This window comes from Gigantopelta aegis, chromosome 7 (assembly GCF_016097555.1).
Source record: "Gigantopelta aegis isolate Gae_Host chromosome 7, Gae_host_genome, whole genome shotgun sequence".
Classification (NCBI taxonomy): domain Eukaryota; kingdom Metazoa; phylum Mollusca; class Gastropoda; order Neomphalida; family Peltospiridae; genus Gigantopelta; species Gigantopelta aegis.
Window position 1 is genome coordinate 23474707 of NC_054705.1, and position 12175 is coordinate 23486881.

The 12175-nt window shown below is 42.7% G+C and overlaps 1 protein-coding gene across 3 annotated transcripts in view; it reads left to right on the top strand.

Annotated features, from left to right (window-relative positions):
• The window catches only part of LOC121377251 (gamma-tubulin complex component 5-like), a 44161-nt gene extending 32277 nt beyond the window's left edge, over positions 1 to 11884 (top strand). For all 3 annotated transcript variants that reach the window (XM_041505168.1, XM_041505169.1, XM_041505170.1), the window contains exons 19-23: positions 1289 to 1409; positions 2752 to 2906; positions 7970 to 8184; positions 9636 to 9736; positions 11153 to 11884. In XM_041505168.1, the coding sequence (XP_041361102.1) occupies positions 1289 to 1409; positions 2752 to 2906; positions 7970 to 8184; positions 9636 to 9736; positions 11153 to 11208 (648 nt within the window). In that variant the 3' untranslated portion in view covers positions 11209 to 11884. The remainder of the gene's footprint in view (positions 1 to 1288; positions 1410 to 2751; positions 2907 to 7969; positions 8185 to 9635; positions 9737 to 11152) is intronic.
• Positions 11885 to 12175: the final 291 nt, after the last annotated feature.

Genomic DNA, 12175 nt, shown 5'->3' on the forward strand with positions numbered 1-12175 from the left:
AAGCTGGTCTGAACCAAGGCACTAACGGTCAGCAGTAGATGGGGAGTGTATACTATATAGTAGGTGGTTACAAGTGCATCTTAACACTCTCTGAAGTGGTCAGACAAAGCGCACAACTAAAGTTGATTGAATATAACAGGTGTATGGCACGGATAGTTACAAGAGATAAGCACCTGTTGGGGTTGGATAGACAAGGACTGGGATGTGAAGGTAGACAGCGAAACTAGTTGAATGACAGAAGGAAGTGCCAAATCAGGAAGAAATAAGATGGAAAAAAGGAATGGGCAGAGGGATAAACAAACAACAATAATAATAATTAATAAATAAATAAGTTGTTTGTGAATACCTGCCCAGTAATAATTGTGATTAACAATTGTTTGTGATTGTAGGTGCAGTGGCCGGTGGAAGTTGTGATTAACAATTGTTTGTGATTGTATGTGCAGTGGCCAGTGGAAGTTGTGATTAACAATTGTTTGTGATTGTAGGTGCCGTGGCCGGTGGAAGTTGTGATTAACAACTGTTTGTGATTGTAGGTGTCGTGGCCGGTGGAAGTTGTGATTACCAATTGTTTGTGATTTAGGTGTCGTGGCCAGTGGAAGTTGTGATTACCAATTGTTTGTGATTGTAGGTGTCGTGGCTGGTGGAAGTTGTGATTACCAATTGTTTGTGATTGTAGGTGTCGTGGCCGGTGGAAGTTGTGATTACCAGTTGTTTGTGATTGTAGGTGCCGTGGCCGGTGGAAGTTGTGATTACCAATTGTTTGTGATTGTAGGTGCCGTGGCCGGTGGAAGTTGTGATTAACAACTGTTTGTGATTGTAGGTGTCGTGGCCGGTGGAAGTTGTGATTACCAATTGTTTGTGATTGTAGGTGTCGTGGGCGGTGGAAGTTGTGATTACCAATTGTTTGTGATTGTAGGTGCCGTGGCCGGTGGAAGTTGTGATTAACAATTGTTTGTGATTGTAGGTTGAAGTTGTGATTAACAATTGTTTGTGATTGTAGGTGTCGTGGCCGGTGGAAGTTGTGATGAACAATTGTTTGTGATTGTAGGTGCAGTGGCCGGTGGAAGTTGTGATTAACAATTGTTTGTGATTGTAGGTGTCGTGGCCGGTGGAAGTTGTGATTACCAATTATTTGTGATTGTAGGTGTCGTGGGCGGTGGAAGTTGTGATTACCAATTGTTTGTGATTGTAGGTGCCGTGGCCAGTGGAAGTTGTGATTACCAATTGTTTTTGATTGTAGGTGCCGTGGCCGGTGGAAGTTGTGATTACCAATTGTTTGTGATTGTAGGTGCCGTGGCCGGTGGAAGTTGTGATTAACAGTAAAAGTCAGGAGCTGTACAATCAGGTGTTCTCCTTCATCATGCAGGTGAAGCGAGCCAAATACTGCCTCGATGAACTACGCTTCTTTGGTACGTCAACAGCTGAGGTTTTCAAACAGGGGGAGGGGAAATAATATTTCATGGGGTGCACAAAGGGTCATTGGTGACAGAAAAATGTAAGAAACATTGGTGTACACAAGGCCCATTTACACACAGTGTTGTGACCTACTTAGACCGATAATCAGGGTTAAATCATAGTGTCTGAACTCAATGGCAGTTGTTTGTTTCTTTCTGCTTGTATGTTAAACATTATGAAAATAAAAAATCTAAATGATTAACTAAAGCAAAAAATACTCATAATGAAAGAAGTAAATTGAACTGGACTACGTACTCAGATGTAAATAACGTTTTCAATATGGTTATCTTTTATTTCAGAAGTAGAATGTTCACAAATACACCATCTGTCACTTTATAAGTTATTGATGCCACAGGCCAGAGATGTTAACTGGTGTTATTTTAATATGTCATGTAGATGCCACACAGATTTAACCCGGATTAAATTAACCTAGGTTAAAACACGGCCCGTATAGATAGAGTAATGGAATACTATAATTATAAATTGTAGGGTTTTTTATTTGCTTGTAATGACATGTCTGAGGCAAAGTACACATAAAAGATATGTTGTTGCTAGGTGTAGCCTATGTGGTATGTTTCCTCTCTCTTTAACTCTTCCGTCCACGTGTCAAAATAGCAATATGTTAAACACCAAATGACCAGTAGTTAAATTTCCAGATTTTTTTCCCTATGCTTTTCCAGTATGTATATTACATGTATATAATAATAGTATACTTTAACAAAGACTTTTTAACAAAAATAAACATATTGATAAAAAAAAAATATATAGTAGTGCCAGGGTTGGAGCCCTGGTATGCTACTTTACAATCATTTAATATGTTAAACATTGTACATAAGTGAATATGTATCTATGTTCATTGTTATTGGTCGATTAATGTGACATATATATATATCACATTAATCGAACAGTAATAATGAACATACATGTAGATACACAGATGTACATGCAAAACATAGTTTATAGTTTATGGGGTTAACAGAGAAGCTAGAAATAATAGAAATAAAGAGAAGGAAGGAGAGAACGAAAGAAGGAAGAAAGATTGAAGGAAAGAGAAAGTAAATTAATTTAAAGAATAAATTTCTAAATAGAAAATAGTACATTTATCATTATTATCATCACCACTACCATCATTACCATTACTACTAAGTACTGTAATATTATTTCACACGTATACATTTAGGGATAATGTATAAGATGTAATTTAGCTTACAATCAAAACAGAATAGCGAAAGAAGATGGAAAGAAAATCGAGTGCTTGGAAACAAAGATTTAACAAGCAGTGGGTTTCTTTGATAGATCTGAAAAAAGAAAATCTGTTGAAAAGTATGACAGCCAGCCAGCATCATCCTGAAGACGAAATACCTCGCGCGGCAAAAATACACAAAATGGAGCTTCTACGATTCCGACTGATGTACTTTGTGAACAGTCTGCATAACTATATCATGACTAGAGTATGTGAATTGTGTTTATTTTACTATAATTATATATTAAAGGGACATTCCTGAGTTTGCTGCCATTTTTAACATGTTATCGATTAATAGAGACTTTTTAACGATTGTAATTACATATCAAATATATTGTTCTGTATAAAATATTAGTGGCTGTATATTAAACGTGTTTCGGATCATTCTAATATTTGTACTAGGTTAAATTTCATTTTATTTCCTAAAATAAGTTTGTTTTGTACGTACGAAATTATTTGAAGACAAAATCCAGTTTGGGCTTCTTACAAATATTTAGACGACCAGAAACACATTGAACATACAGACACTGATATTCTAAACAAGAAAATATATTTAATATGTAAGTTTAATCGTAGAAATATTTTATTAGTCAGAAACATCTTACAATGCAGCAAACTCAGGAATGTCCCTTTAAGTGAACCATGATACTAGATGTATACATGATTTGTGTATACACACTTGAATAGTGATGTTTTGGGGTGTTTTTTTTTATTAAAGTGCGACAGATGCTAGTTTTTACACACTACAGCATGTTGTTTCACTATTAGAGCTGTTTTTGAAATCAGAAATTACTTAATATACTTTATTGTTTAGATTATCCATTTCCATACACCCAGAGTGTTTCTTGTCATCCTGGGGTTTCTAATACCATAAAATACATAAAAATGAGAGAGACAGACAGACAGACAGACAGAGCGAGCGAGCACATACTTGAGGGAGGGAGGGAGGGAGAGGGAGAGAGAGAGAGAGAGAGAGAGAGAGACAGAGAGACAGAGAGAGACAGAGAGACAGAGACAGACAGAGATAGAGAGAGACAGGCACAACCTGTTTGTTCTGCATGTTATGTAGAAAATTATAGCAAGTTTTCACGAAAAACTAGGTTACAACTGTCAATGTTTGCGTAAGTGTACGAGAGAGTCAGGGTGTGTAAACTGCCAGCTCCTTCCCCCCCCCCCCCCCCCCCCCCCCCCCCCCCCCATGCTGGAGCAAATCTTTACATTCAGGCAGAAATGATAGAGACATTCAGGCAGAAATGATAGAGACATTCAGGCAAAATGAGCTGGCCTGAAACCTTTTTGCCATCATTTGCCGGCCTCGGTGGTGCAGTGGTTAAGCCATCGGACTATAGGCTGGTAGGTACTGGGTTCGGATCCCAGTCGAGGCATGGGATTTTTAATTCAGATATAGACTCCAAACCCAGAGTGAGTGCTCCGCAAGGCTCAATGGGTAGGTGTAAACCACTTGCACCGACCAGTGATCCATAACTGGTTAAACAAAGGCCATAGTTTGTGCTATCCTGCCTGTGGGAAGCGCAAATAAAAGATCCCTTGCTAATCGCAAAGAGTAGCCCATGTAGTGGCGATAGCGGGTTTCCTCTCAAAATCTATGTGGTCCTTAACCATATGTCTGAAGCCATATAACCGTAAATATAAAATGTGTTGAGTGCGTTGTTAAATAAAACATTTCTTTCTTTCTTTCATTCTACTCAAAATATTAGATTTGGAATTTTGTTATTTTATTCTGGCACAATCAGCCTTTTCCCGGCTAAAAAAGTGGGAACCAGTAAGTACACAAATGAATGTTTGACATATGATGTAGTAAAATGGAACAAACTTCAACTTTTTGTTTACACTGCTACAATTGTTCCTAAATTCCGACATAATAATATACTGGGGGGTGGGACGTAGTCTAGTGGTAAAGCACTCGCCTGATGCACGATCGATCTACAATTGATCTCCTTCGGTGGCCCATTGGGCTATTTCTCGTTCCAGCCAGTGCTCCACAACTGGTGTAACAAAGGCTGTGGTATGTATTATACTGTCTGTGGGATGGTGCATAAAAAAAGATCCCATGCTGCTAATCGAAAAGAGTAGCTCATGAAGTGGCAACAGCGGGTTTCCTGTCTCAATATCTGGGTGGTCATTTACCATATTCCCGATACCATATAACTGTAAATAAAATGTGTTGAGTGTGTCGTTAAATAAAACATTTCTATCCTTTTTTCCTTTTATTAAAAGTATCTGGGTTTTTACAAGTTTACAAGTTTAAATATATGATTTAGCGAAATGTTCTGTTCACCCAGAGCTAGCTAGAGATGATTTAGCTCACCCGGAGCAAGCTGGAGATGATCTAGCTCACCCGGAGCTAGCTAGAGATGATCTAGCTCCCCCGGAGCTAGCTGGAGATGATCTAGCTCCCCCGGAGCTAGCTGGAGATGATCTAGCTCCCCCAGAGCTAGCTGGAGATGATCTAGCTCCCCCGGGGCTAGCTGGAGATGATCTAGCTCACCGAGGGCTAGCTGGATATGATCTAGCTCCCCCAGGGCTAGCTGGAGATGATTTAGCTCCCCCGGAGCTAGCTGGAGATGATCTAGCTCCCCCAGAGCTAGCTAGAGATGATAGCTGGAGATGGTCTAGCTCCCCCAGGGCTAGCTGGAGATGGTCTAGCTCCCCCAGAGCTAGCTGGAAATGATCTAGCTCCCCCAGAGCTAGCTGGAGATGATCTAGCTCCCCCGGAGCTAGCTGGAGATGATCTAGCTCACCCGGGGCTAGCTGGAGATGGTCTAGCTCCCCCGGGGCTAGCTGGAGATGGTCTAGCTCACCCAGAGCTAGCTGGAGATGATCTAGCTCACCGAGGGCTAGCTGGAGATGATCTAGCTCACCCAGGGCTATCTGAAGATGATCTAGCTCACCCAGAGCTAGCTGGAGATGATCTAGCTCACCCAGGGCTAGCTGGAGATGATGTAGCTCACCCAGAGCTAGCTAGAGATGATCTAGCTCACCCAGAGCTAGCTGGAGATGATCTAGCTCCCCCAGAGCTAGCTGGAGATGATCTAACTCCCCCAGGGCTAGCTAGAGATGATCTAGCTCCCCCAGAGCTACATGTAGCTAGAGATGATCTAGCTCACCCAGAGCTAGCTAGAGATGATCTAGCTCCCCCAGAGCTACATGTAGCTAGAGATGATCTAGCTCACTCAGAGCTAGCTAGAGATGATCTAGCTCCCCCAGGGCTAGCTAGAGATGATCTAAATCCCCCAGAGCTAGCTGGAGATGATCTAGCTCCCCCAGGGCTAGCTGGAGATGGTCTAGCTCCCCCAGGGCTAGCTGGAGATGATCTAGCTCCCCCGGGGCTAGCTGGAGATGGTCTAGCTCCCCCGGGGCTAGCTGGAGATGATCTAGCTCCCCCGGGGCTAGCTGGAGATGGTCTAGCTCCCCCGGAGCTAGCTGGAGATGATCTAGCTCCCCCGGGGCTAGCTGGAGATGGTCTAGCTCCCCCGGGGCTAGCTGGAGATGGTCTAGCTCCCCCGGGGCTAGCTGGAGATGATCTAGCTCCCCCGGAGCTAGCTGGAGATGGTCTAGCTCCCCCAGGGCTAGCTGGAGATGGTCTAGCTCCCCCAGGGCTAGCTGGAGATGGTCTAGCTCCCCCAGGGCTAGCTGGAGATGATCTAGCTCACCGACGGCTAGCTGGAGATGGTCTAGCTCCCCCAGGGCTAGCTGGAGATGATCTAGCTCACCGACGGCTAGCTGGAGATGATCTAGCTCACCCAGGGCTAGCTGGAGATGATCTAGCTCACCCAGAGCTAGCTGGAGATGATCTAGCTCACCGAGGGCTAGCTGGAGATGATCTAGCTCACCCAGGGCTATCTGAAGATGATCTAGCTCACCCAGAGCTAGCTGGAGATGATCTAGTTCACCCAGGGCTAGCTGGAGATGATGTAGCTCACCCAGAGCTAGCTAGAGATGATCTAGCTCACCCAGAGCTAGCTGGAGATGATCTAGCTCCCCCAGAGCTAGCTGGAGATGATCTAACTCCCCCAGGGCTAGCTAGAGATGATCTAGCTCCCCCAGAGCTACATGTAGCTAGAGATGATCTAGCTCACCCAGAGCTAGCTAGAGATGATCTAGCTCCCCCAGAGCTACATGTAGCTACAGATGATCTAGCTCACTCAGAGCTAGCTAGAGATGATCTAGCTCCCCCAGGGCTAGCTAGAGATGATCTAAATCCCCCAGAGCTAGCTGGAGATGATCTAGCTCCCCCAGGGCTAGCTGGAGATGGTCTCGGTCTCGCTCCCCCAGGGCTAGCTGGAGATGGTCTCGCTCCCCCAGGGCTAGCTGGAGATGGTCTAGCACCCCCGGGGCTAGCTGGAGATGGTCTAGCTCCCCCGGGGCTAGCTGGAGATGGTCTAGCTCCCCCAGGGCTAGCTGGAGATGGTCTAGCTCCCCCGGAGCTAGCTGGAGATGGTCTAGCTCCCCCAGGGCTAGCTGGAGATGGTCTAGCTCCCCCAGGGCTAGCTGGAGATGATCTAGCTCCCCCGGAGCTAGCTGGAGATGGTCTAGCTCCCCCGGGGCTAGCTGGAGATGGTCTAGCTCCCCCGGGGCTAGCTGGAGATGATCTAGCTCCCCCGGGGCTAGCTGGAGATGGTCTAGCTCCCCCGGGGCTAGCTGGAGATGGTCTAGCTCCCCCGGGGCTAGCTGGAGATGGTCTAGCTCCCCCGGGGCTAGCTGGAGATGGTCTAGCTCCCCCGGGGCTAGCTGGAGATGGTCTAGCTCCCCCGGGGCTAGCTGGAGATGATCTAGCTCCCCCGGAGCTAGCTGGAGATGGTCTAGCTCCCCCGGGGCTAGCTGGAGATGGTCTAGCTCCCCCGGGGCTAGCTGGAGATGATCTAGCTCCCCCGGGGCTAGCTGGAGATGGTCTAGCTCCCCCAGGGCTAGCTGGAGATGATCTAGCTCCCCCGGGGCTAGCTGGAGATGGTCTAGCTCCCCCAGGGCTAGCTGGAGATGATCTAGCTCCCCCAGGGCTAGCTGGAGATGATCAGGGCTCACACTGGAACACATTTTGGTTTAGCCAATTTTCAGATATTTAAGGAATATTTTATTAGCCAAAAACTAAATTTTGTTGCCACTTTTAATAAAAATTAGCAATTGGCTAATTTGGCAATGAACAGGGTGAGCCATGGATGATTTAGCGAAATGTTCTGTTCACCCAGAGCTAGCCCTGATATTAATATAGTGAGTTGAGTATTGTTGCTTGACATGTCTCTCTGTTGTCAGATTCTGCACAGCACGGGTCTGGAGTTCAAGCAGGAGCTGGACCGGGCCGTTGACCTGGACCAGATCATCGTGGCCCATGCCTGCTACGTGAGGAACATCCACGAGCGCTGCCTCATGCACAAGTCTGTGGCCTTCCTCCGAGAGGCATTCATGCGCGTCCTCAACCTCATCCTGGCGTTCCAGGCCAGGTGGGACATGGGGGTCAATGAAATCAGGTGAGAGTTGCCTTGCATTGGCTACAATTAAAATACACTAACATTCTGTGTGAAAGTGTGATTAAAAGATTCCTTCATTAACCATTACATTCCTTTCCTTTGGTTTTATTTAATAATGCCAGGTGGGACATGAGGGTTAATGAAATCAGGTGATATTCGCTTTGTGTGCTTATTAAGCTATGTTTATTTGTTACAGTAGCACTACCCTTTCTGTGGAATGGTACATATAAAAGATTCCAACCAGTGCTCCACAACTGGTGTAACAAAGAACGTGGTATGTGCTATTCTGTCTGTGGGATGGTGTATATAAAAGATCCCTTGCTGCTAATCGAAAAGAGTAGCCCATGAAGTGGCGACAGCAGGTTTCCTCCTTCAATATCTGTGTGGTCCTTAACCATATGTTTGACGCCATAAAACCGTAAATAAAATGTGTTGAGTGCGTCGTTAAATAAAACATTTCTTTCCTTGTTGCAGGATTACTGATTTAAAATAATTTGCTGTAGGCAGGATCAAAATTGCCACAGCCAAAAACATTAAAACATTTCTGTGGTAGGATATTCTTCAGTTCAACATCTGATATTTGCTGAGATTCGAAAATTACATATATGATGTAGTTTGGCCATTGTGTTTCAAAAGTGTTGTTAGTGTGGTAGCTGGTAACAGAAACATTGTTCAGATATTCCTTCATATGTGTGTGAGGTTATTTATACAGAGAATACTACATGAGTGGCTGTTAGATACAGTACCATTTATCTTACGAGTTGTTTTAAAACGTACCTATCGAGCGAAAGCGAGTTGAATACATTCTTAAACAAGTTACAAGATAATGGTATCTTAACGGACACAAATGTTGTATTCTATTTCTTACATATCCTGAAAAAACTGTTTTAAAATAAACTTAAATGCCTTTTCCAACAAAAACCTCTTTACGGCCCTGGGCCCCGTTCCACGAAGCGATCTTAGGCCTAAGATCAACTTAAGTGCATAGGGTAGCTATGCGCTTACGATAATCTTAGGGCTAAGATCACTTCGTGGAACGGGGCCCTGGCACTTATGTGTGTCACAGACAAGTCAATTTCAGGTTAACTTGTATGTCACGGAGTTATCTATTCAACTGTTCTTTTTTTTCATTGGATGGTATGGTCATCACGTAGGAGCAGCCAGTCATATGTCTTTAAAGGGTTATCGCACGTAAATGTGTTAACAAGTATGTGTTATCAAAAATAAGGATTGATGTTGTTACCAACGGGTGTGTAAAAAACATAAGTATGTACATCTAAGCCAAAAGCAGGGCCATGGGTGTGTGTAAACATAATTATACAATGTAAGTGTTTAAACTCACAACACATTCTCTTTGGAGAAATCATGAGTTGGACTGAATACTAAAAATAACGCTAATTAGAGAACGTTAGTGGAATACCGTTGTCAGTATTAATTGTTTTATGTTACAGAGTTCAAGCTATCGATGAGATGGAGGTAGAGTTCTCGCGTTGTATCACGTTCCTGGCAGCCTTTCTGAACAACGTGATCAAGAGAGGGTCATTTCCTCAGTGTAAGTAACTCGAACTCACAGTCTATCACATTGAAATTTGTGAAGAACTCAAACTCAGTCTATCACATTGAAATTTGTGAGGTAACTCGAACTCACAGTCTATCACATTGACATTTGTGAGGTAACTCGAACTCACAGTCTATCACATTGAAATTTGTGAAGTAACTCAATCTCACAGTCTATCACATTGACATTTGTGAAGAACTAAAACTCACAGTCTATCACATTGAAATTTGTGAACTAAATCGAACTCACAGTCTAACACATTGAAATTTGTGAAGTAACTCGAACTCACAGTCTGTCACATTGAAATTTGTGAGGTAACTCAAACTCACAGTCTATCCCATTGAAATTTGTGAAGTAACTCAAACTCAGTCTATCACATTGAAATTTGTGAAGTAACTCAAACTCACAGTCTATCACATTGAAATTTGTGAAGTAACTCAAACTCAGTCTCACATTGAAATTTGTGAAGTAACTCGAACTCACAGTCTATCACATTGAAATTTGTGAAGTAACTCAAACTCAGTCTATCACATTTCTGGCAGCCTTTCTAAACGTCATCAAGAGAGGTTCCTGTACACCCAGTAGCCGTTGTGAATTTTTGTGCTGGGATGTCGTTAAATATTCATGCTTTTCCTCAGTATAAGTAATAAATACAAAAATTACCAGACAACATATCTTAACATGTTCAAAATCAGTAGTGTTTACATGTATGTAAGGGAAGAGTGCAAATTTTGAAATGCTCAACCCCACTACATTTTGAAGTGCCCTACCCCCTCATACCCCTGAATTTCGAAGTGCCCATAATTATCCAGTGTCTAGCAAGTGAATACAATGGATTTATAGCACGTTCCCTTTTTAAACATTGTGCCTACTTCCTTACAGAACAGTGGTGCATCTACCCCTAACCCTTAGCATCCTGTGTACCACACTGGACAAAACAACTTGAGAAGAATGGATGACACCCAAGTGTTAATTACAAAACATGACAAAGACTAACATCAGTTATTGGGGGTCACCTAGTTAACAGTTAAAAATGTTTATTCTTTTAACAACACAGAGGACATTGATTTATTCATCATCGGCTATTGGATGACAAACATTTGATAATTTTGACATATGCATGTAGTCTCACAGGAATCCCACTACATTTTCCATTACCCGCAAGGGATAATTTTGATGCACTTTACCATAGACAGGACAGCATATACCACTGCCTTTGAGGTACCAGTGGCAGAAAACTGGTGAGGATAACAAAATGTGTGCATATACATTTTGCATCGTTCATGCCAAACTTCCAAGTCACAAAATGTATGTGCATGCATTATTTTCATTGCAGATATGCATTGTGTATAGCACTGGTTGTCCTGAAAGTTAATAGTCTAAGTTTTTTCCATTTTCATTGTGTTTCAGTGGAGTCCTTGGCCTTTGCTTTGGTGACCTCTCTAGACCACAAAGGAAGAACGTGACATTTACACTGAGTACACCGCAAATGATCAGCTACAGTCCTTGAGTGATGATGAAAGCAAGATAAAGAATGTCAGAATTGAATCAAAATCAACAGCAATTTGAACTATGATGACAACAAACGAGAGAATCTCAGAATTGAACTAAAATTGGCAGCTGTATAAACTAGCATGAAAGCTTGTTATATGTTTTGAAAATTGAACTAACAATGGTAGCAGTAAGAACTGTGATATATGATTTCAAAATTGAATTAACATGGGTAGCAGTAAGAACGTGATGAAAGTGGTGGCATGCTTTCTGAATTGAACCAAAATAACAGCGGTTTGAACAGTTTGGTGACAGCAGGCGAGAGGTAAAATACATAAAATTGGCATCAGCATGAATCATGATAGCATGTTAAAGGATGTTAGAATTGAACTACAATTGTCATCAGTATGCAATATGATGGAAGCTGGCTACAGGATTCCACAAGTGACCTAAAATCATCAGCAGGTTGAACAGTATAGTAAAATCAGGCCAGAGGTTGTTAAAATGTAACTAGTATATAAAATTGGCCAATTGGGCTATTTCTCACTCAGCCAGTGCACCACGACTGGTATATCAAAGGCCGTGGTATGTGCTATCATGTCTATGGGATGGTGCATATAAAAGATATGTTGCTGTTGATTGAAAAGAGTGGCCCATGAAGTGGTGATAGGGTTTCCTCCCTCAATATCTGTCTGGTGCTTAACCATATGTCCGATGCCATATAACTGTAAATAAAATATGTTGAGTGCATCGTTAAATAAACCATTTTCCTTCCTTAGTATATACAATTGGTAGCAGTATGAATTAAAATGAAAGCTGGCTTCAGGATTTCAGAATTGAACTAAACTCTTCAGCACTTTGAACTATATTGAAAGCAGTACGAAGAATGTCAGAATTGAACTAAAATTGTCAGCAGTTTCAACTGCTGTACATGTAAACCGG